The following is a 25464-nucleotide window of genomic DNA, read 5'->3' as shown; positions in this document are numbered from 1 at the left end:
TTTTTATTGTAGTTATTATTATTGTTGATGTTGTCGATGTTGGATAGCACAGAGAGAAATGGAGAGAGATGGGGAAGATAGAGAGGGGGGTCAGAAAGATAGACACCTACAGACCTGCTTCACTGCCTGTGAAGCGACTCCCCTACAGGTGGGGAGCCGGGGGCTCGAACCAGGATCCTTACGCCGGTCCTTGTGTTTGTGCTTTGCGCCATGTGTACTTAACCCGCTGTGCTACTGCCCGACTCCCTGCTATTGTTTATTTTTATAAATATTGAGTTATATAAGTGGGTATTATACCATCAATCTATGCTCCATTAGTTAGATTCATATACAGCATAAACTTGGTCATGAAATTCTCCTATAATACTTTGCAGCTTATTTAAAATTAAAAAAAGAGTTTAAAGTTTTTTAAATTTTTTTTAATTTTCCCTTTTGTTGTCTTTGTTGTTTTTATTGTTGTTGTTATTGTTGTCGTCATTGTTAGATAGGACAGAGAGAAATGGAGAGAGATGGGGAAGACAGAGAGGAGGAGAGAAAGATAGACACCTGCAGACCTGTTTCACCTCCTGTGAAGCAACTTCCCTGCAGGTGGGGAGCCGGGAGCTCAAATTAGGATCCTTATGCCGGTCCCTGTGCACTTAACCCACTGTGCTACCACCCGACTCCCAGAGTTAGTTTTTAAAGAAAACCAGTGTTGGTCTGTAGCTTCTGTAATTTGGATGTATAAACTTGATCAGTTTTGTTAGCTTAATTTCATTATTTGTGCTTAGTAGATTGATACTTTGGGATCACCTTATGCAAATATCTGTCACCTGTCTGCTCTAAGATTTCATATATTTTATGCTGTAAGCCTACTTTCACATAACATATTTCTGATAGATTTATCTTTATAACAGGGTACCGCCAAGCTCTGGTTTCTGGTGGGGGGGGGGGTAGTTCTTTTTTGTGTAACCACTGTGCTATCTCCCCAACCCTGAACTTTTTCTTATTTTAATTTAATTTTTATTTATTGCCACCAGGGCTATCATTGGGGCTCGTTGCCTGAACTACAGATCCACCACACCCAGTGGCCTTTTTTTTTTCTCCCTTCCCTATTATACTCAATAGGACAGAGAGAAATTGAGAGGGAGGAGGAAGTAGGGAGAGAAAGAAAAAAGAGAGACACCTGCAAACCTGCTTCACCACTTGTGAAGCACCCCACCCCTCCTACAGGTGGGGAGTAGGGCCTTGAACCCGATTCCTTGCACATTACAGTAATATGTCTGCTTAACCAAAGGTGCCATTGCCCGCCCTCCCCCTTGTTCTCTGATTTTCTGTTCCCTTCACATTTTTTGTGTTTTGCTATGTTTGTTTTATCTTAATTACTATCTTTATAGATATTGCAGTGATGGGCATTCTGTCCCACAGTTTCTGTCCTCCCTCTCCTGACAGACACATGCATTGACGTAACTGAGACACCGGCTGCATCTATGCACGGTGACTGTGCTGGTCACGGGACGGAGATTTTAGCCAAGCTGTAAAAATTCTTACGATTGTTTTTATGTTTTCCAGCGAGTTGGCGGAAGTATTCGGCCATGGAAACAGATGTACGTTGTGCTTCGGGGCCACTGCCTTTACCTGTACAAAGATAAACGAGAACAAGTGACTCCATCAGAAGAGGAACAGCCCATCAGTGTTAATGCCTGCCTAATAGACATCTCTTACAGTGAGACCAAGAGGAAAAATGTGTTTCGCTTGACCACATCAGACTGTGAATGCTTGTTTCAGGCTGAAGACAGAGATGATATGCTGGCGTGGATCAAGACCATCCAGGACAGCAGCAACCTCAATGAGGAGGCGAGTGCTCAGACCAGGCTGATAAAATCAGACACGGTCACTCATTGTTCTACACACCGAGAGTGTCTACCACACTACTTAAAAAAATGTTGAATGTGCTAGTTTCCACTTTAAGAAATAGTTGATCTTAGACCAAGGGGATAGTTTCAGCAGATAACTCAGTAGACTTTCATGCTGGAGACACTGGAGGCTCCAGGCTCAGTTCCCAACACCACCAACAGCCAGAACTGAGGGTGCTCTGGTCTAGAATGGTGTGTGTTCGAAAGGAAAATCCAGGTACCCTACAATATATATTTTGGGGACGGGAATGAAACTGCTGAGCTTCCAAATCATGGTCTCATACGTTGCAAACCATGTACTCTCATCACTAAACCATATTCCTGGTCCTTATTTTACACTTTTAGTAAGAAAACAAAAATTGTTTATGCTTTACACTATAGCTCAAACACTTTACATACTTTACCTTCCCACTGTATGAAAGGAGAGTGTTCCTATTTGCTTTCTTTATATTTGTTTACTTACTCACTTACTTACTTATTTTTATCAGAGCACTGCTCAGCTCTGGATTATGGTGGTGTGGGGGGGATTGAACCTGGGACTTCGAAGCCTCAGGCATGAGATTCTCTTTGCATAACCATTATGCAATCTACCTCTGTCTGAGTGTTCCTGTTTGGTATGATTCAGTAGATTTTTTTTTTAAGTATTTTTATTTTTTTTAATATTTATTTACTTATTTATTCCCTTTTGTTGCCTTTGTTGCTTTATTGTTGTAGTTAATGTTGTTGTTATTGATGTCGTCATTGTTGGGTAGAACAGAGAGAAATGGAGAGAGGAGGGGAAGACTGGGGGAGAGAAAGATAGACACACCTGCAGCAGACCTGCTTCACCGCCTGTAATGCTACTCCCTTGCAGGTGGGGAGTCGGGGGCTTGAACTGGGATCCTTACACCCATCCTTGTCCTTTGCACCACCTGCGCTTAACCTGCTGCGCTACTGCCCGACTCCCGTTTTTTTTTTTTTTTTCCTAATGTCTGGAATACTCTAAAATTTTTCTGCTTAAATTAGTAGTAATAGCATTTCCAGATGAAAACTAAACAAAAATGAAACAAGCTACCAAATCAGACCAAATAAGAGTGACCTGCCTTTGAATGATGGGGAGGAGGAACCTGCATCTGATTACAAATCTTCCCAACTATGTAACCCTCACTTTATAGAGGACACTCGGGGAGACTGAGTAAATTGCCTGAGTAGTGGAACCTGGATTCAAACCTAGTCCACCTGGCTTCAGAGACAGAGCACCTTCCTCCAGAGTAGAACTGGCAGGACTGTGGTCTACAACCCCAGTTTACTCTGATTTACAGGGATTTTCTCAGCCCAAGCTGTTAACAGTGGAAATCTGTAAAGCTCTCCTCTCAGCCTGTAGATCCTGTGGTCCCTGACAAAATAGCAGTAGGAAAGAGAACTAGCATTCAAGAAGACCCATGCTCAGTACTGATCCCTGCGCCACTGACAGACAGTGCTCTGGCAAGCCAACCAAAACAACAGGTGCTGAGTAAATACGGGGAACCAATTAGCAAAATGTCACCACACACTAGCAAATTCGGCTATTACTAGGTTCTGCATGTCATCTCAAGGGAACCTGAGTTCCTAGTCCTGATCACTACTTTTGTGCAGATTTGTTTTCTTTTTTTAATTTTATCTTTTTTTCCCCTCCTTTTTGTTGCCCTTGTTATTTTTATTGTTGTTGTAGTTATTATTGTTGGTGTCATTGCTGTCGTCATTGTTGGATAGGACAGAGAGAAATGGAGAGAGGGGAAGACAGAAAGGGGGAGAGAAAGACAGACACCTGCAGACCTGCTTCACTGTCTGTGAAGTGACTCCCCTGCAGGTGGGGATCCGAGGGCTCGAACCGGGATCCTTACGCCAGTCCTTGCGCTTTGCACCACATGTGCTTAACCCGCTGTGCTACTGCCTGACCCTGGAAGATCTGTTTTCTTATCTCAAAAACCAGTACTGTTGTGAGACTTACCTTCTGGGGAAAATGCTTATCAAAACAAATGACTCAGTAGTAACAGAGATGCTGATGTTGTGATTTTTGTTAATAGAATTATAGAGGCAAGTACATAATCTATTGTAACTATAACAATGAGGTCTTAAGAAAAATTGCATTACCCAAAAAATAGTAAGCCAGCTTTTTGTTTTGATAAGGACTTATTTTAAGCACTGTGAAAATGTTAGGCTCACAACTCTCAGATTTTCACAGCAGAAAATTCAGTGGTTGATATAGGTATATATATATATAAAGTAGAAACACTGCCAAGATCATAGGATAAGAAGGGTACAATTCCCACCATCAGAGCTCCATATCCCATCCCCTCCCCTGATAGCTTTCCTGTTCATTAACCCTCTGGGAGTATGGACCCAAGGTCATTGTGGGATGCAGAAGGTGGAAGGTCTGGCTTCTGTAATTGCTTCCCCACTGAACATGGGCGTTGACAGGTCCATCCATACTCCCTCCCAGCCTGTCTCTCTCTATCCCTAGTGGGGCAGGGCTCTGAGGATGTAGAGCGCCAGGACACATTGGTGGGGTCATCTGTCCAGGAAAGTCTGGTTGGCATCATGGTACCATCTGGAACCTGGTAGCCTCACCCGAACTTCCCAATTTTGAAGCAGCCTCCTTGCAGAGCTCAGGCCGTTCTTTGTCTCAGCGTTGCCATCTTGGCTCCGCCCCAGGTTTTTTTGTTTGTTTGTTTGTTTTTAAAGGGACTTTGAACTAGAAACTTTCCTGAGCAAATTCAACAATGATTAAGTTTGACTTTTGTTTCAGAGTCCCCTTTTTCACATCATCAGTACAGTCTAATTTATATATTAGTTTCACATTTTGTGTCCATGCTCGTAACTAAAAAAACAAAACCAAAAGAAAGTACTACATTATTTTCTAGTGCGCTGTGTCTCTGGGTGCAGAAACACATTAATTATAAGGTTAAGCAAATTAGATTCTCATTTGCATTATATCCCTCCCGTCCATGTTAAGAAAGCATGTGCCACAGGGAAAATGACTGCTCCCCCTCCCCCCACCACTGCTTGTGCCACCTTGTTTGGGGTTAAACATCAAACCAGCTTGTTGTGAGGATGAGGACACCCTTTGTGTTCAATTTCGGTGAGAGTATCAGTCCTGACTTTTTGCATTGTAAACAGGGAGAATAAGAACTTGAATGCCAGCTAAGCTGTAGGTAACAGATGACAGGAGTCTCTGCTTAAAAGCCCCTGCCGTGTGCCAGGTGCTCTCCGAAGCAGGAATGCCCCTGCTACACTTCCTTTAGCTGACTTTGTGAAATGAGGGCTGGTCTAAGGAATGAGTATGACAGCTCCTTTGAAGAATGCACTGTAGTACCTGTCAGATAAGAAACATCTACTTCTTGTCAGCCACCTTCTCCTTGTTAGCATCTGATCTTAAGACAGGGATTCCCCAGGGGGGTCGGGCGGTAGCGCAGCAGGTTAAGCGCACATGGCTTAAAGCACAAGGACCGGCATAAGGATCCCGGTTCCAGCTCCCGGCTCCCCACCTGCAGGGGAGTCGCTTCACAGGCAGTGAAGCAGGTCTGCAGGTGTCTATCTTTCTCTCCCCCTCTCTGTCTTCCCCTCCTCTCTCCATTTCTCTCTGTCCTATCCAACAGCAACAACAGCTATGACAACAATAACAACAACAACAATAAGGGCAACAAAATGGGAAAAATAGCCTCCAGGAGCAGTGGATTCGTAGAGCAGGCACTGAGCCCCAGCAATAACCCTGGAGGCAAAAGAAAAAAAAAAAAGACAGGGATTTCCCCCCCCCCCCTTCTTATAGACTGGACAGTACTGATTCATGCAGTATGTAGGATATGGTTCATCTCTGTAAAGCATTTCACATGAATTATCTCAACAGCTATCTGAATGCATCCTATTATCACGTCACAAAAGAGGGGAGAGTGTGTGACTTCTTCTTCTTCTAGCGTTTGCCCTTCTTCCGTAGCCAGTCAACAGCGTCAGGTTGAGCCTGATGTAGGGTTTCGAGACCTCCTTTGACTAAGAAGGTTTAAGTAATTTCCCCCGTGAGGCCACATTGGTGACAAGTCTCTGGGCTGGGATTTAAACCCCCTGGCAATTTGATTCTAGGCTGTAACCATCTGATCTCTTAGCTGGTAAGCAGGGGAAAGCGCTTGAGAATGTTCAACTTTAAAGCCTGTGTTCTCCGTAAACTGTATTGTCATTCATTTGAGGACCCAGGTTTTAGCCCTTGTTGCCAAATGAGAGCAGTATTTACAAGGGGTCAGCATGGGTGGTAGAGCTGCTGCTGCTTCCTCTTCTTCCTCCTCCTCCTCTTCCTCTTCTTCTCCCCCTCCACCCTTTCCCCTTCCACCCCCTCCCCCTCCTCATTCCCCTCCTCCCCCCCCCCCTCCTTAAAAAGAATAAATTAAGAAAAAATATCCTCTGGAGTGGTGGAATTGTGCAGGCTTGAAGCCCTGGTAGCAAATTTAGAATCATTGCACTAAGGTTAACTCTGACTTTGACCCAAAGTGTATTGTAAAAGGTAACTTGTTTAGGTTAAAAAAAAAAATTAGTTTTAAGTTTTTCTCTTTTGAAATTTGCCACCTCTGATACTAGTTGACCCTCAATTTCTCTGCCCCCACAAATCGGTCATTAACAAAATCTGGGCGGGGGTATATAGCATAATGGTTCTACAAAGGGACTCTCAAGCCTGAGGCTCCAAAGCCCCGGGTTCAGCCCCCCACACCACCATAAGCCAGAGCTGAGCAGTGTCTATCTTTCTTTCCCCTTCTCTCTGTCTTCCCCTTCTCTCTCCATTTCTCTCTGTCCTATCATCAATAACAACAACGATAATAACTACAACAATAAAACAACAAGGGCAACAAAAGGGAATAAATAAATATTTTTAAAAATAATAAAAATCCGGTAGTACTTTTTCACATTTTATCCAACTATATTTTTATTTATTGAGTTTTTTTCCCCCACTGAGTCTTTCTGTGCCTGCTAGACTCCACTGCTCCTGGAATATTCTTCATTTTCCCCTTCAATTTGAGAGAGAGAGAGAGAGACTATAAAGCACTGTGGTACCACTTGTGGAGCTTCCTCTTTGCATGATGTAAAACAGGGGGCTCGAACCCAGGTCCTTAGAGCATGGTAGTGTGTTTTCTACCAGGTTGAGTCCCCCAACTGTATTCTTGAATGCTAATTATTTTTATGGTATTAGTGAGAAAGGGGGAAAAAAGCATAGCAGTTTTGCTTCCCTGTTAATTGAACTTAAAGATCTCTTAAGTCTTAAAAACTTGCTACTAGCTGGTTCTAGGCATTGCAGCTGGGCAGAAAATTCTTTCTCCAATGGGGAGACACCTGGTCTGATTGTTACATAGTGATGATGGATGGTGATGTTGCACAGGTGTTTTAAATGGCTTCACCAAGAGAAAGTGTCAGACTGAACAATCAGTACAAAAGAGAGCCTCTGTCAGAGTGGTCACATACCGTTATGTTCAGAGCTGACTTTCTATTTTTCCCTTCCGTTCATCTTGTAGGACACTGGAGTCACAAACAGGGATCTCATTAGTCGAAGAATAAAAGAATATAACAGTCTGATGAGGTGAGGATCCACCACATGCCTGCAGGTTAGCTGAGGTGTCAAACAGGTGATTGATTGTTAAGAGACCTTCGTTTCTTTTAGCAGCAAACCGGAACAGCTGCCCAAAACCCCTCGCCAGACTCTCAGCATCCGGCAGACGTTGCTTGGTGCTAAATCTGAGCCAAAGACTCAAAGCCCACATTCGCCCAAGGAAGAGTCAGAAAGGAAACTTCTCAGCAAAGGTACCAATGACTTTCTCGGATAGGTTTGTTTTTTTATCATAACTTTTTTTTTTTTTATTGGATAGAGGCAGAGAAAAATTGAGAAGAGGGGGAGGTAGAGACGAAGAGAGACACCTGCAGCTCTGCTTCACCACTTGTGAAACTTCCCCCTGCAGGTGGGAACCAGGGCTTGAACCCAGGTCCTTGTGCACTATAGTGTGTGCGCTTAACCAGGTGTACCACCGCCTGGCCCCTCGTGTGTAAGTTTGAAGAATGAACTCAGGGCCTTAACTAAACTGAGCAGACCACATGCCCCCTCCCATGATATTGTTTTAGCGAACCGGGCTAATAGCAAGAGAGACGCTACAGCACTGCTCCACCATTCCTGGAGCTTCCTCCCTGCCCCTCACCAGTGCCGTCCGCGGTGCTCCCATGCGGTGCTGGGTCTCAAGCCCAAGGCCTAGTGCATGGTAAAGCATTCATTGTACCAGGTGAATTGTCTTCCAGCCCCACATAGAAAATAATTTTGAAATCTGATTTTCAAGTCATTTTTATGTTTGCTTCATTTAGGCTGTCCTTGGCTCCGTGTCTGTGAGCTAACAGATCACTGTGGGCCTGGGTTAGGACAATGAACTCTATTCCCTTTAAGATGAAATCCGAGACCCTAGATCTTGTAACAAAGCCACTGAAGGAAACTCCCAACGCAAACATCTATAGGAAGTTCCTTCCTTAATTCAGGCAATCAAGGCGCCATCATGTTTGAGAGAACGCCATTTTGTTAGACTATCGGTTGAAAAAAAAAAAAGGTGACAAGACACCGTTTTCTAAACTGTTTCCAAGTCACTGATGGAAACACGTTGCCATTTTGTTTCCTGTCTTGTGATTTTTTGAATAAAAATCCAAAGATGAGACCAGCCCTCCCAAAGACAAAGGCACGTGGAGAAAAGGCATCCCAAGCATCATGAGGAAGACATTTGAGAAAAAACCAACTGCCACTGGGACCTTCGGCGTCAGGCTAGACGACTGCCCACCCGCCCACACCAATCGGGTAGGAGCCCCAGCCCCTGGCCCCGCAGCTGCTCGGCTCAGTGCTGCTTCATGTAGTGGGTGTTCTCTACAGAGCAGACCTTGCCTTCCCCGAGCACTTCTCACCTGTAGGAAGTGCTGATTAGCTTTATCTCTATTGCTTCATTCTAACATTGTTGACCCTGAAATAGAGTGATTTTTCAGCCATGAGGAACCCATGTAAAATATACCTGAAAGGGTCTAGAGGAATGCATTTTCATACCACGGGTTTCTGCTTTTAGCCTCCTAAAAGGAGGATGAGAGCATGGACCAAATAAGAAAGCATAAGAAATGTCAGTGTTCACTCGTGCTGCACACGTGTGTGTGTGTGTGTGTGTGTGTGTGTGTGTGTGTGTTCGTTTACACACCCCAGCTAGGATTCATTTCTTGAGCTTATTGGTGTTATTCTATTTTCCCTCTTGAATTCAACCGCCTTCATTCACACTGTTGCCACATTCTCCCCGCTGTCTCTGCTTCCTTCTCTCGACTGCTCTCTCTCCCTGGCTCTTTGTTTTTCTGTCTTGCCTTATATATCCGCGTCTCATTATTTCAAATACCTCTTAACTGGTTTTATCTGCCTTGTCTGTATACTTTATTCTCTCTGTCTCTCTCTCTCTCTCTCAGATAGCAGCAACCTAAGAGCTTCCTTTTCTAATGAGAGGAACATGTTTGTTTGTTTTTTTTTTTCCTCCTCCAGGGTTATTGCTGGGCCTGCACCATGAATCCACCGCTCCTGGAGGCCATTTTTTCCCCCCTTTTGTTGCCCTTGTTGTAGCTTCATTGTGGTTATTATTATTGCCCTTGTTGACGCAATTCGTTGCTGGATAGGACAGAGAGAAATGGAGAGAGGAGGGGAAGACAGAGAAGGAGAGAGAAAGATAGACACTTGCAGACCTGCTTCACCGCCTGTGAAGCAACTCCCCTGCAGGTGCGGAGCCGGGGGCTCGAACCGGGATCCTTACGCCGGTCCCTGCACTTTGCGCCACATGCGCTTAACCCACTGCGCCACCGCCCGACCCCCAGGAACATGTTGACTACCTAAACATGAGCACTTGATGCCACATCGTGTAAAAATCATCATTTCTTGTTTTTCAGTATATTCCGTTAATAGTTGACATATGTTGCAAACTAGTTGAAGAGCGAGGTCTCGAGTACACAGGGATTTACAGAGTGCCTGGAAACAATGCCGCCATCTCTAGTATGCAAGAGGAGCTCAACAAGGGCATGGCCGACATTGACATTCAAGATGATGTAAGTCTATTTCGACTTGGCTAATTGGTGTGTTTTGTTCTGGGATGACGGGAACTACAAAAGTGCTGTTTCTACTTTGCACACCCAGAAATGGCGAGACCTGAACGTGATAAGCAGTTTGCTCAAGTCCTTCTTCAGAAAACTCCCTGAACCTCTCTTCACAAATGGTGAGTTAATGCCCATGGGAGACACAAGGTGAGGCAGCTTTTAAAATACTGTTGAGAAACAAGATAGTAAATGGGACAAGAAGAAATAACTTTTGCCAAAGGAAGCTTTCATGTTTAGCTGCTTTTTATGTATAAAGCATAACACTCTCTTTTTTTTTATTCATCAGAATTTTCCCTGAAAACTATTAATGAGAAATGGAATTTATGGGGGCCGGACTGTAGCGCAGTGGGTTAAGTGCACATGGCGCAAAGTGCAAGGACCGGCATAAGGATCCTGGTTTTAGCCCCCAGCTCCCCACTTGCAGGGAGGGGGTTCACTTCACAAGTGGTGAAGCAGGTCTGCAGGTGTCTACCTCTCTCTCCCCCTCTCTGTCTTCCCCTCCTCTCTCTATTTTTCTCTGTCCTATCCAACAACAACAGCAGCTATAACAACAATAACAATAAAAACAACCAGGGCAACAAAAATGGGGAAAAAATGGCCTCCAGGAGCAGCAGATTCATGGTGCAGGCACCAAGCCCAGCAATAACCCTGGAGGCAAAAAAAAAGAAACAAAATTTATTAAAAATTGTTTAGTTCATGTAAATATATATATATATATATATATACAGTGACTTACACAGCATATTTTCAGTCAAGTTAAAAAAATACTTAGTTTTACTCTTGTCAAAAATCTTCAGATAGTCTTGGGAGACAGTATAATGGTTATGCAGAAAGACTTCTATGCCTGAGGTCCTAAGATCCCAGTCTCATTCCCCAGCACCACCATTAGTTAGAACTAAACATTGCTTTGGGGTGTGTGTGTGTGTGTGTGTTTCCATATATAAATATTTCTGTATCTCATTAAAATAATTAAATAATACTAAATCATGAATCAAAAACAACCAATTTTTTTTTTAAGTCTTCAGACATAATAAAATAAGTCATTGGAAAACCAAGGCTGTTTGCAGTCTTCCATAAGTGTGTGTGTGTGTGTGTGTGTGTGTGTGGTTTGCCCTTGAGCCCTAAGGGAAAGACTGGATCACAGCTCATCTAAGCAATTAAGGTGAATCTGCTGAATCATTGTTACTGTTGGCAGATAAATACGCCGACTTCATTGAAGCCAACCGGAAAGAAGACCCTCTAGACCGTCTGAAAACACTGAAAAGACTAGTAGGTATAATTTTTTTATTGGGGAAGAGGGTGCCACCGACACTCAGCATATAAATCCATCTTGACAATAATATGTTTCAGATCCACGATTTGCCTGAACATCATTACGAGACACTTAAGTTTCTTTCGGCTCATCTGAAGACAGTGGCAGAAAATTCAGAAAAAAATAAGGTTTGTAAGGTGCATGCATGGAACGAGGATGAATTTGCAGTGGCCTTAGTTAAGGAGATACACACTGTCACTCATGGCAACTCGTCAAAAAGAGGGTCTTAATTCAACACAAGCTCTACCTTTCTGCCATATTCTCGACTCAGTCCTTCTAAATTTATTTTCCAATAAGTAGAGACAGAGAGAAATTGAGAGGGATGGGGAAGAGAGAGAGATACCTGTAGCACTGCTTTACTGCTCTTGAAGCTTTCCCCCTGTATGTGGGAGACTGGGGGCTTGAACCTGTGTCCTGGCACATTGTTAGTGTGTGTATTCTACCAGGTGTGCCACCGCCTAGCCCCTAGTTTGATTTTTTTTTTTTTTTTTTTTTTTAACCAGAGCACTGCTCAACTCTGGCTTATGGTGGGATTGAATCTGGGACCTCAAAGCCTCAGGCATAAGAATCTGTTTGCATGACCATTATACTATCTCTGCCCTTAGTGTGAATTACTTCTAAGCAGGCTTAACCAGGTGTACCCAGCCCAGCCTTCTATCTACTCCTTTTTCAAAGGGCATCTCCTGGGTGTAGGAGAGAAAAATGCATTCATGGCTGTTCATATTCTAGAAAACAGCTGTACTTAGGCTGGATTGTAAAAACAGCGTCCACTCCGATCATTTGCAAATGGAGAAGATGACAGGCAGTGTTGTAATTTCCTCTTGACGCTCAGTTTCTCGATGGTGATATAAAAGAAGAAAAAACAAAGTTGAGAGAGAAGAAAACCTACATCAACTGTACTATTTGCAGTGGCTTGTAGAATAGGACTTACAAGTAATTATAGCCAAACTGTTTCTCCATGAGTTACTTCAACAATTCCCAAAATCTATTACTACATTCTTCAGCAGTCTTGCTGGATGTTAATGGGAGTTACTGGGAAAAGTGTGTTTGATGATCTAATGATTATACAAAGTACTGAGCTAAAATAATAATAATAATAATAACAGGTGTGGCCTTGGAAGTGGGACAGTAGACAAAGTGTTGATTAGACTCTCCAGCATGGAGTCCCCAGTTCTCTGTCTGGCATCACATACGCTGGAGTGATACTGTCATCTTTCTCCTTACTCCTTACTACTTTCTTCTTACTCCTTCTCACTAGTTAATAAATAATTTTTTTTTTTTTTGCCTCCAGGGCTATTGCTGGGGCTCGGTGCCTGCACCACAAATCCACTGCTCCTGGAGGCTATTTATTTCCCTTTTGTTGCCCTTGTTGTTTTATCGTTGCTGTGGTTATTGTTATTGTTGTTGTCGTCGTTGTTGGATAGGACAGAGAGAAATGGAGAGAGGAGGGGAAGACAGAGGAGAGAAAGATAGACACCTGCAGACCTGCTGCACCGCCTGTGAAGCGACTCCCCTGAAGGTGGGGAGCCGGGGGCTTGGACCAGGGTCCTTGTGCTTTGCACCATGTGTGCTTAACCCACTGTGCTACTGCCTGACCCCCGTAAATAAATAATTCTTTAAAAAATAATAATAGGTTTATTTCTCCTACTTCCTTTTCTTCTTCCTCCCCCTCTCCTCCTCCTTTTTCTTTTCTTTCTTTTTCTTTTTTTTTTTTCTTGTCACTGGGACATCACTTCTCCAGGCCAACTGTTTTAGATAGGAAGGGGGAAGAGGGAGGAGACACTACAGCAGTGAACCTTCCCCCAGGAGAGGGGAACTGGGTTCGAACCTGGGCTGCATGTGCATGAGTAAGCAGGAGCACTATCCAAGTGAACTGTCTTGCCAGCCCAGCTGGTATCTTTATCATAGAATTATTATTATTTATTTTTGCCTCCAGGGTTATTGCTGGGGCTCATGGCCTTCACCATGAATCCACTGCTCCTAGAGGCCATCTTCCCCCCTTTTGTTGCCCTTGTTGTAGCCTTGTTTGGTCATTATTGTTATTGTTGATGTCGTTCGTTGTTGGATAGGACAGAGAGAAATGGAGAAAGGGGGGGAAGACTGGGAGAGAAAGATAGACACCTGCAGACCTGCTTCACCACCTGTGAAGTGACTCCCCTGCAGGTGGGGAGCTGGGGGCTCGAACCGGGATCCTTACTCCAGGCCTTGAGCTTTGCACCACGAGCGCTTAACCCGCTGCGCTACCGTCCGACTCCCTATCATAGAATTCTTAAGGCATTTCATTTCCTGTGCTTATCTTGACTACACTTGCTAGAACATCTTTCCAGAGATACAGAGTTGAAGTATAATAGTTCCCCTTGCAAGGAGGTATATGCTCCAAGACACCCCTCCCCCCCCCCATCCCAGTTAATCCCTGAAAAACACAGGTAATATCAAGCCTTACGTATATGGTGCTGTCTGCTAGGCACACGATGCCTGTGATAATGTAGTTTATAAATTAGCACAGTTAGAGTAAGCGGCAATAATTAATGAAAACAAAACAATCATAAAACACATTGCCATAAACATGAATCTGCCTCCTCTCCTCCCCCATCACAGTCCCAAATAAATTCTAGTACTGAATATTTTTAAAAGAAATTTTTTTTTTTACTATCTTTTATTTATTGGAAAGAGACAGCCAGATATCGAGAGGGTAGGGGGAGTTAGACAAGGAGAGAGAGATACCTGAAGACCTGTTTCATCCGTCGCAAAGCTGTCCCCTTGCAGGTGGGAACCGGGGGGCTCAAACCAGGTCCCTGCACATTGTAACATGTGCGCTCAACCAGTGTGCCACCACCTGGCCCCTTATACTGAGTATTTTTTTTTTCTTTTTTTAAAAACACAGGATAAGAGGGGTATAACTCCACACAATTCCCACCACCAGAATTCTGTATCCCATCCCCTCACCTGATAGCTTCCCTATTCTTTATCCCTCTGGGAGTATAGACCCAGGATCATTGTGGGATGCAGAAGGTGGGAGGTCTGGCTTCTGTAATTGCTTCCCTGCTGAACATGGGCATTGGCAGGTCGATCCATACTCCCAATCTGTCTCTCTTTTCCTATTGGGGCAGGGCTCCAGGACACATTGGTGGGGTTGTCTGCCCAGGGAAGTCAGGTTGACATCATGCTAGCATTTGGAACCTGGTGGCTGAAAAAAGAGTTAACATATAAAGCCAAACAAATTGTTGACTAATCATGAACCTAAAAGCTGGAATAGTTTAGAGGATGAGTTGGGGGATGAGTTTTGTAGATAGCTAGTAGGCCTATTTTAGTTATATTCCAAAGGGCCCATGACTATATTAGTTTTTTTTTTTTTTTTTTCCCTGAACCTGACATCTGATATGCAGGTGGATCGAAGTTATTATCTGAGGAGATTATGTCATGGCTGGAAAAAGGACCAGAAAGCTGGATCAGGAAAGAGAGTAGCTCCCAAATATGGAAAAGGTGTATAGATACTGTTGACTGTGAACCCCATCGATTTGATCTGATCTGGGGCCCATATTCGGCGTAGGAGACTATGTGACCTCTGCTCCCTGTAGATCTGAGCTCACATTCTGTGGTCTTGAGTAAGAACGTTCCAAGCTGCCCCAATTTCAGGACCCATCTTCCTCAGGTGGAAGATAGAGTATATTGTCCAGCCTCCCTTCAGAGGATGGAACATTTTCTGCCATTGATCCACATTGAGGGCAAGGTCCTATGGGGGCCCACAAAGGGGTCTGTTGTGTTGTTCCTGATAGAAATGACTGGTAACAATGGGGAGAGGGATTTATTTGAGGTCTAGGCCCATCATCTCTGTTTGCGAATCTCAGGACTCCCCGAATAGAGCCCCAGCTGATGGGGTGGCCTGATAGTGACTAAAGAGTCACTGTTAAAGTATGTCAGTCTCTTGCCCTTACTCAGCTTTCGCAGTCCTTGCTTTGATCAGGTTAGCTTTGGAGTGACTGAGGGAAGTATAATGGGAAGTAGGTGAGGAGGGTAACTAAGTCTGAGTAGACACTGTTTCATTAGACCGAAACCACAACAAAGCACTGTGTGTATGTTGACTAACCTAGCTATTGCTAGTCAAACTGAACCAACTGTGAACTGCTTGTGCTAGTTTTCTGTAGAAGCCAGCTAACACTGTACACTGATCGAGTTAAGTTTCATCATCTATACAGAATGATACATTATCAGTCCGAAAGCCCAGAGGAAATTATAGGGAATAATGTGGCAAGATTTTTTACATTAGACCTTGAGATGGTGGGCTTTTTGAGTCCCTGCTTTCAGTCCACACATATGAATGACTCCCTCTTCTTCCAGAGGGGGAGTGAGAATGAGAAGACTTTGTATGCAAAGTGTGAGTAAACCTTCCTTCAGTTTTTGTTCCCTTTTCAGTCTGCCAATTTGCTACAGAAATGCTGAACTTGAACAGAGATCCTTCTTTCATCTCTGCGAAAAGCATGGACTGTGGTAGCTAACAGGATGCCGTCCAGAATGGGAAAGCTGTGGGTCTTCTGCTTGGTACCGTAGCTGAGATGCCTGATGTCTTCCACTGCCATTCTGCGTTTCAGATGGAACCAAGAAACCTAGCCATCGTGTTTGGCCCCACTCTTGTGAGGACGTCAGAAGATAACATGACCCACATGGTCACCCACATGCCAGACCAGTACAAGATCGTGGAGACGCTGATCCAGCACGTAAGTCCAGGCTTCCACCCAGCAGGGAAACCCCTTCCTGGGAACCGCTGGGTTTTTGGTAGGACAGAATCTGGTGATCATTTTCCTCACAACATGACCCCCTTACTTTCCTGTCTTGCTTTCCACACTAGAGATAAACTTGAGCAGCCATGTAACTCTTCTCTTCACCTTTCTTATTTTAAATTTTAGCATGACTGGTTTTTCACAGAAGAAGGTGCAGAAGAACCTCTTGTAAGTATCGGGGGTGGGCCAGCATTTGCACTCTTACTTTCATTTGGGACATGCCACCCCGGTGCTGCGACAGTGGACCGCTTTTCCTGCTCGTGGGTTGTGTCCACTCTCAGGTCCATAGTGCCTCCGTTTCCAATATCTCGAAAAATACCAAGTCTGACGCCAATCCCATAGTCATGTAACCGAAGTAACATAGTAAAGAGCACTTTATGGGCTCCACTGGGCAATGTGTCTTTTTTCTAAATGTTGTTTGATTTTGAAAGAGAAATACCTTCGAAGAGATGGTGAAGAGCTCTCTGTTTGTTAACCATAGACAGCAGTGCAGGAGGAAAACACAGTAGACTCCCAGCCAGTGCCAAACATAGATCATTTACTCACCAACATTGGAAGGACAGGAGTCTCGCCCGGAGATGTATCAGGTAACTCTTGCCTGGACAGTGATCGCTGGGTTCAATGTTAGATGCTTAACCACACAAAAGAATGAGTCAATCAGAAGTAACAGTGCACTAGAATTCTGTTCCTTTTCTCCTTCCCCTCTACCCCCCCCCTTTCCTTTCCACTACAGATAATAAACTCAACCCGCCTCTTCTGATTTATAATCTGAATTGTCTTTGGGTGACTGTTAAGCCACTTGGTGGTACATGGAGTTGTAATGCTTGTCAGAATGGAAACAGGAGGGAAATAAGCATGCAAACTACTGTTTTGTTCTCCTTCTTTTTCTTCTTCTTCTCCTTCTCCTTCTCCTTCTTCTTCTTTTTCTTTTTTCCAATTCACAGTTTCCATGTAATAGTCATCACAAGGTAAAAACAGATCAATGCTACTGAATATGCGGTTGCTGTGATGGCAGAAAGTATGCCCTAGGCTGTGTGAGTAGTTCTCATTCCTGAGCAAGGTGTGCTGTTATAGAGCAGCACGTTGAATATGCTAAACAATGGCGTCATGGGCACCATTTCCATAGACACAGTAGATGATGTGTCACTGTAGATGCCACAATAAAAGCCAGTCTCTCTGACGCTCTCTCCTTTTCTCTCTTGCCACCCTGATGCTTGGTTAAGTACTAGTCCTTATAGGCTCTTATTTTTATTTGATTTCCCCCCATGAAAGATTTCTCCTGCCAGACTATTGCACTAATCTAGCATGTTGATTGACACGATGTTCTCCCTTTGTCTCTAGTTCTCGTTTTAGTCCGAAAAGGGTATTTTTTTTCAGCACTTACTGACACAGGCAAATCTATACTGGTGTTGAACAGGCGAAGTGGGAGGAGTCTATCACACGGTAATGTCGCTAGTGGATTCTGTGGTGGCCCTGATGGACAGCTGGAACTGTAGGAAGAAGGAGGACTGCTGTCCCCACTGCAGCTGCCTTGTTTGCAGAAACCCCCGATTCTTGTAAATGCACACAGAGTTGGTCTGTGGTGTACTTTTTTTTTTTCTCTCGTAAGATTATTGTCAACAGATCGCGATTACTCTCTTAAAAGTCTCTCTGCTGTTTCTTGTTATTTCTGAAGCAGACCGTGAGGAGAAATAGCATGGTATGGTCTACCGGTTCTTAACAGTCATAAAGCATTTTAGCCATGTGTTCAAAGGGGCGTGGCATGGGGCTCAGCTCAGTAATTGTGATGCTCGATTTCCCTCGAGCCCAAAGACAAAAACTTTTCAAAAATTGGGTGTTTCCCTGAGACTCGTGCTAGCCCCTTCCTACCCTCCTTCTAATTGTATAATCTGAGTTTTTTGCCAGACAGTGAAATTATGGTCTCCATTTTTCCATTTCCATAATGGCGTTTGTTGCGAGCTAACTACAAAAACTGGTAGCAGTTTAACCAGACGAGCCAAAAAGACCCCTGACTTGCACGAATGTGAAACCAGGGGCCTAAAACACAAAAAGGTCAGCAGTCTCGAACTAAAAACCAATTGCCCCCCCAGAAGCAGGGTTATCCCGATGCCTCTTTTGCCTCCGTATGCATCCAGTCTTACGTATTCAAAATTGACATTTTTGACAGTCTGACAAAAATCAACTCGAACACCGAGTCTGAGTATCTCCATTTGTAACAAGGGCAGCCCCACTGAAAAGTCCTACATTGTGTATCCGTTTCAGATACAGGATGTGGTACCTAGTACGATTCTTCCAAAGGTCTCCAAGCTGCTTTTAGCGCTCAGCCTCCTAGTCAGCAAACCTGATCGATAGTAGCGTGTTTGTTTTCATTTAGCACAGGGCTCCTCTGCCATTCCTCTCACTGAGCTGGTTCTGCCTACAATTCACAGCATCCTCTCATGGCGGTGGCTTTCTGTGGTGCAGCTTGCATCTTTGTGAGCTCTGACTATCCACTGTGTCCTATGGTTTTGTGTTCTGAGTTTTGCTTTCTCATTTTGTTCTGTGCCTGTCTTTTTTTCCCATAAGTTTTGCATCTTTTGTTGCACTCTGTACAGACCAACCGGTTCTGACCATGTCTTGTTTGACTCCTCACAGATTCAGCTACTAGTGACTCCACAAAGTCTAAGGTGAGTTGTGTCAGACAAGCTTATGTTACTTTTTTTGTGTGGGGGATCAGGGGGCTGGGGAGGATTGCTTTGGGGGCCAATTGGTATGATCAGTGTACAAGACTGGTAACACAGTGACAAAGTCTAATAAAGGGAAAAATTAATTCATGACATAGAATATAGTAGAATTGGGGTGGGAGGGGCAGGTGGTGGTGCACCAAATTGAATACACCTGTTACCATACAGAATGAGCCAGGTTCAAGTCCCCAGTCCCCACCTGCAGGAGGGAAGCTTCACAAACAGTGAAGCAGTATTACAGGTGTCTCTCTTCCTCTTTTTATCTCCCTCTCTTCTCTCAATTTCTTTGTTTCTATCAAATAAAAGCTTTTTTTCTTTTTATTATTATTTTTTTTAAAAAAATATTGATTCCCTTTTGTTGCCCTTGTTGTTTTATTGATGTTGGATAGGACAGAGAAAAATGGAGAGAGGAGGGGAAGAGAGAGAGGGGGAGAGAAAGATAGACACCTGCAGACCTGCTTCACCGCCTGTGAAGCGACTCCCCTGCAGGTGGGGAGCCGGGAGCTCGAACCAGGATCCTTACGCAGGTTTTTGCCCTTTGTACCACGTGCGCTTAACCCGCTGTGCTACTGTCCACCTCCCTAAATAAAAGCTTTCTTTAAATAATAACACTGGCTCCTGAACTGGAATGTTAGCTGTCTCTCAGCCTAGTGTATCATTACATAAAGAAGTGGCCTTTATTCCTCGTTAATTGGTGTGGACAGTTTCTAACATATACACAAGTAGAATACCACTCCAGGCTTTTTTTTTTTCCTCCCAGACAGAAAGGGAGAGAGGGAGAGACGCCATTAGTGTCTGGGCTTTTCTCTTATGCCACAGGCACTGGACTTGAACCTGGGTCCTGTGCATGGCAAAACAGACACCTTGCCGAGCCTAATGTAGAATTTTTATCCATATTTCCCCAATTGCCCCAACAGTATTCCTTTATTTTAAAACCTCATCATACAGGAGACAGTGAAGGTTCATGCCTGATCTTTTAATTTTTTAATTATTATTATTAAATCAATACCATTCCCACCACCAAAAGACTGTCCATCCCACCCTCCCCACCGCTCACCCCCCCATGAAGCTGAACATCCACCCTCACCCTCAACCCAGAGATTTTTACTTTGGTGTGCCTTACCTTTAGTTGTCGTGAATGTTTATAATTCTTTACTCTTAAGACAGCTTCCCACTTTTGACAAGAAGATAGCATTTCTAGGTCAGAGAGGCCTGATATAAATTAAGTACCTGCCTTCATGTTTACCAGAGCTGCATGTTCACAGTCTTTTTGTAAGCAGGCTCTTCATCTTAGTGATGACCCTGTTTGTGCCATGCCTATAATCAAATAGCGAGCTGGACAGCTTCACTCAATTAAAATAATATTTACCTTAAGTGAAATAAAAGTTTTCAAGTAAAAAGAAATAGAGCTATCGGCCCCCCTATCCTTTGCTCCCCCCCCCCCACACACACACACATACACAGAGTCAGAGTATTTTAAGGAGAATCTTAAGAAATCCTGAAGACAATATAATGGAATTGGCCCTTGCTTTGTGAAAGCGAGATGTTTCAAAGTGAACTCCTCGTGTGTTGTCAGACATGTCAGGTCCCCACTCAGTGCTCACTCACAACCACTGGGCTCTCTAGTCCTCACGCAGAAAACGTTAAAGTGTGAAGAGCCGTTCAAAATGCACTTGGTCCCATAAAAAAGAAAAAAACCCTATATATGTCATGAAAACAAGGTCATGTCCACCTGTGATTTCATTTTGGTGGGCCCTTTTGAACACATCAGCCTCAGTGTTTATTTTCAAAATGTCTTCTGGTCAAGTTTAGCTTTTCTAGAACTTGTGTGAAGACGGTGACGTGTGTTTCACTTCAATTGCCCCACACGCTTCCCACCTGCTGACCACATGTTTGCATTGTGGGCAAACTCATTTAGTAGTTGTCACCTGGAATGTGTTACCCTGAGCTAACAAAACAAGTGGCCGGTGCCATGGCTTAACGGGTCTCTGCTGTAAACATTTTGGATCTTTAACAGACCCTGTGTGATTTGACTTTTCTCCTTTTTAAAACTTTTTAAAATATAATCATTATTTATTCCCTTTTGTTGCCCTTTTTGTTTGTTTATTGTTATAGTTATTATTGATGTTATCGTTGTTGGATAGGACAGAGAGAAATAGAGGAGGGGAAGACAGAGGGGGAGAGAAAGCACCTACAGACCTGCTTCACCGCCTGTGAAGCGACTCCCCTGCAGGTGAGGAGCCGGGGGGCCTGAACTGGGATTCTTACTCCGGTCCTTGCGCTTTGCGCCATGGACTTTTCTCCTTTTGTTGCTACTTTATGATCAAGAGTCTGCCAGTTTGCCAAAGACACAAGGCTCTGAAGCCCAGCCTAGCTGAACTAATAGCGAACCCAAAATGAGTCCCCCCTCTTAGCTGCTCTGTGCTGCATATGCTGTCACACGGTGTCTGGACTTAGGAAACTGAAACCCGCCATAATATTTCAGTGGCCTGTGCTGCCACATATTTCCCTGTCAACCATTCCAGAATACTGTTCAGCCTTTTATTTTACTGGCGGGGCAGGTGGTTGACTGCAGAGGTCCCCCACACACACTGGGAGAATAGGGATTGTGACCCAGTCCTTATCCTAGTCACCAGGTGGGCCCTCTTCAACCCAGAAGTCATATCCCTTTATCTTTCATTGTTGTTGAAGATTTATTATTATTTTTTTTCCATGAGAGATCAGAACACTCTGCTCAGCTGTTTTGTTTGGGGGATTGAACCTCTGACCTCTGGCACCTCTGGGTCCTTGGGCATGGGATTTTGGTGTGCTTTATCTGCACTGTCTCCCTGACCCTACTTGTTTTAACCTACTTATTTGTTCATTGCCAGGACTTCCCCACTCCAGGTCTTTTTTTTGGATAGAGAGACTGAGAGGGAAAGACACCATAGCACCAAAGCTGTCATCAATTTGGTGGGAGGACAGGCTCAAACCTGGGTCGCATGCGTGGCAAGCCAGCTGCCCTATCCAAGTGGGCTGTTATGCACTACTTAACTTCAAAATCTGTCTGGCGGATGGAAGACCCTGAAGCAGCTGAAAAAGCCAGGGATTACAGGGGAATTCACTAGAGATGGCCCTGAGCAAAAAGCAATTCCCTGGGGAGTTGGGCGGTAGCACAGCGGTTAAGCACACGTGGTGCAAAGCGCAAGGACCGGACTAAGGATCCTGGTTCGAGCCCCCGGCTCCCTACCTCCAGGGGAATCACTTCACAGACGGTGAAGCAGGTCTGCAGGTGTCTGTCTTTCTCTCCCCCTCTCTAACCCCTCCTCTCTCTATTTCTCTCTGTCCTATCCAACAACGACAACAGCAACAATAAAAACAAGGGCAACAAAAGGGAAAATAAATAAATATAATTTAAAAAAAAAAAGCATTTCCCTGAGAGGAACTGTGTGACATGCCAACTTGTGTGACTTGACTTGTTAAACAAATGCCACCAGGCAGGCAGTGAATGGACTGGTGAAATAGAAACTTATCTGGGGTGTTATTTTGAAAGGAGATAGGGACAACAGGTTGCACTCCGGTTTGTTTGTTTTTAATTAATAGCGTGTCACAAGATTGTAAGAGTTCAATGTATGGTTCCACACCACACCCACTTACCTTCTATGGTGGCTTCCATCAACCACCCAGGAAATGGCAGGTGTTGGAGAGGTTGTGGGGAAAAGGGAACTCTGCTTGCTACATTGCTTGTGGGAATGCAAATGGGTCTTCCCTTTGGGAGACTGTATTAGACAGCCCTTAAACAAACAAACAAACAAAAAATGGAAGTACCTTATGATCCAGCAATACCACTCACTCTTACACATCTATCCAGTGGACACTCAAGCACTAATTAGAAGGGACTTACGTACCCCCGTGTGCATTGCTGACTGCGGTCTGTTAGTGCTCCTGGATGAGTCTATTTCGTGAGTAGTGCGGGCTGGGATGTCCTTCCTGTGTGTCCTTAGCCCTCTGCTTCTCTCCTCAGGGTTCTTGGGGATCCGGAAAAGACCAGTACAGCAGGGAACTGCTCGTCTCCTCTATCTTTGCGGCCGCCAGCCGCAAGAGGAAAAAGCCCAAAGAGAAGGCACAACCCAGCAGCTCGGAAGACGAACTGGACAGTGTGTTCTTCAAGAAGGAAAATGCCGAGCTGGGTCCCAGCGAGCTCAGAGAAGACCCCAGGAGGGAAGGCGAGGTGGCGGGCAGGAAGCAGTGGCCCCCGGTCTTCAAGGAAAACCACACCAAGAAAGACAGCGGCGCCCCGAAAGGAGACAAGGCAGCCCCCCGCAAGGAGGACGCACCCCCAGAGGCAGCATCCCTGGCGCCCCACGCCAAACACAGGTCACCCGCCCTGAGCTGCCGCCTGCCCAGCATCCCAAGGGAGAGCCCCAAGTCCCTGCCGGGGACCCCCAAGGCCTCCCACCTGGAGGAGATGGGGTCTGACTCCGGCACTCTGCTTAGCACCTCTTCCCAGGCTTCCCTGGCCCGCTGCCCCCCCAAGAAGCCCGGCAGCAGCCCGGAGACTAGGCACCGGGACTTCCTGGCCACGGTCAGCACCATCACCTCTGACTATTCCACCACGTCCTCGGCCACCTGCCCCCCCAGCCTGGATTCCAGCCGGCTGAGCCCCGACGTGCGCTCGGTGGCCGAGAGCCGGGGAGACGAGGCGGACGACGAGAGGAGCGAGCTCATCAGCGAGGGCCGGCCAGTGGAGACAGACAGCGAGAGCGACTTCCCCGTGTTCCCGGCCTCGGAGCGCCTGGCCAGGGGGAGGCCGCCCCCCCCGGAGGCCGGGAAGCTGGGCCGCTGCAGCTCCGAGGGCAGCGAGGCCAGCTGCACCGAGGGCAGCTTGACCCCCAGCCTGGAGGCCCGGTGGCCGCCCTTCAGCTCCCACAAGCTCATCGAGTGTGACACGCTGTCCAGGAGGAAGTCGGCCAGGTGCAGGGCCGACGGGGCAGGTGGGGAGGCCAAGGGCGACAGGGACAGCCCCGCCGCGCTCAGCAGGGTCTTCGATGTCATGAAGCGGGGCAGATCCACGGGGAGCCTGCTCCCCACCAGCAGAGGCGACACGGACAAGCTGGAGCCCACCTGGAAGAGCAAGATAGCCGACCGCTTGAAACTGTGGCCCAGGGCCCCGGCCGAGGACCTGCTGGGGGTGGGCGGCCCAAAAGGCAGCGCCGAGCCGACCCGGAGGAAGCACATCAAGCGCAGGCACACCCTGGGCGGCCACCGCGACACTGAGATGAGCGCCCTCAGCTTCTGGAGGGCGCAGGAGCTGTCGGCCGTCAGCAGACTGCGGCCCAAGTGCCCGGCCCAGGACCTGTCCATCACCGACTGGCTCACCCGGGAGCGCCTGCGGGCCAGCTCCTCGGACCTGAGCCCAGCCCCAGACCCCCGGCCCGAAAAGCCGGGCCCCCTGCTGGAAACAGCCAGAACAGACGCCCCTTCCTCCTCCTCCTCTCCCTCCAACTCCTGCTCTGCACAGACCCACACAGGCAGCCCTCCAGGTACCTCGGCTTCCACGGGCCAGCCCCCCCTCTCCCTGCCACCCCCACCACAGCAGCCCCCCGACCGAATGAATGGAGGAAGCTTCCAGAACACAACGAGCCAAAATGCCGATGCCCAGCCTCACAAACTGTCCGCAAGCCCCGGAGCAAAAAACCTGGCTCATCCATGTCTTTAACCCCTTCCTTGGGGGTGGGGGTGGGGTTTGTCACGGGACGAGGGTGTGGGCAGAGCAAAATCAGAAGCTACTGTTACACATGCCGGCAACCCTATAAATATTTTCTTGTACCAGAATTGTTATTATACAGCCTTCATTTAGGCTGGTTTCAGCACTTTGCACTGTGAAATAGCTTTGCAGTGCATTTCTTCAGCCAGAGGAATGGACAGACACACACACACACACACACACACACAGTTCTACTGGATAGTTGCACACAAATGAGCAATGGTGTGTGTCACGACTTAACTAGACATAGTGTAGACCCGAGCTTACTGAAGACGAGCGCTGTCATTAGCACACAGCAAATTCGTTCTTTTGAGATCACACTAACAAAAGTGCCTCGTGATAAGAAAACAAAAACAAAAGACACATTCGGTTTTTAGAGTGCCATACCGCTGAAATTAAGGCCACTTACCATGTGACAACTCCAAGGTGACGGATTTCACCACACACACACACATATCGGTGTTTTAACACAGGTGGATAGAGGACTTCCAGCCCTTAGTCATTCCAGGTGAAGCTCTAAGTTTTATATTCAGACTTTTAATACCGTTTTTGCGTTTTTTTTTTCTCTTCTGTGTGTGTGACTTGAATTTTTAATCCTTCTGTAAAATACGTAACTTAAAATGAACGTATTATATGTGTATCTTTTCTTCAGATACCAGATTTGATATAACTGTTGTAACATAGATGTGTAGATAGCAACCTGACAGAACCGGCTTCTCTCTCTCTCATATTCTCTCTTTTACTCTTTCTCTCTCTCTCTCTCTCAAGGAGAATATCACTCTGCATGGGGACTGAATGAATCCAATCCTGTGTCATGCCTGTGTGCATACCCAAGTCAACACTGGAAATAAAATTGTTTTGGTGAACCTTG

General features: G+C 45.6%; 1 protein-coding gene across 7 annotated transcripts in view; it reads left to right on the top strand.

The window, feature by feature from the left end:
- Nucleotides 1–25464, top strand: part of ARHGAP21 (Rho GTPase activating protein 21) — a 149840-nt gene extending 124376 nt beyond the window's left edge. For 5 of the 7 annotated variants that reach the window (XM_060192317.1, XM_060192313.1, XM_060192314.1 and 2 more), the window contains 13 exons: nucleotides 1552–1836; nucleotides 7406–7470; nucleotides 7552–7691; nucleotides 8576–8718; nucleotides 9831–9986; nucleotides 10075–10153; nucleotides 11230–11303; nucleotides 11385–11474; nucleotides 15936–16061; nucleotides 16251–16292; nucleotides 16606–16711; nucleotides 18759–18790; nucleotides 22851–25464. In XM_060192317.1, coding sequence (XP_060048300.1) covers nucleotides 1552–1836; nucleotides 7406–7470; nucleotides 7552–7691; nucleotides 8576–8718; nucleotides 9831–9986; nucleotides 10075–10153; nucleotides 11230–11303; nucleotides 11385–11474; nucleotides 15936–16061; nucleotides 16251–16292; nucleotides 16606–16711; nucleotides 18759–18790; nucleotides 22851–24545 — 3033 coding nt within the window. In that variant the 3' untranslated portion in view covers nucleotides 24546–25464. The remainder of the gene's footprint in view (nucleotides 1–1551; nucleotides 1837–7405; nucleotides 7471–7551; nucleotides 7692–8575; nucleotides 8719–9830; nucleotides 9987–10074; nucleotides 10154–11229; nucleotides 11304–11384; nucleotides 11475–15935; nucleotides 16062–16250; nucleotides 16293–16605; nucleotides 16712–18758; nucleotides 18791–22850) is intronic. The other 2 variants (XM_060192318.1, XM_060192316.1) reach the window with 1 other exon arrangement.

The sequence above is a fragment of the Erinaceus europaeus genome, chromosome 6, assembly GCF_950295315.1.
Source record: "Erinaceus europaeus chromosome 6, mEriEur2.1, whole genome shotgun sequence".
Classification (NCBI taxonomy): Eukaryota; Metazoa; Chordata; class Mammalia; order Eulipotyphla; family Erinaceidae; genus Erinaceus; species Erinaceus europaeus.
Note: the sequence above shows the minus strand (reverse complement) of the source record. Positions and strands in the feature narration are given on the sequence as shown.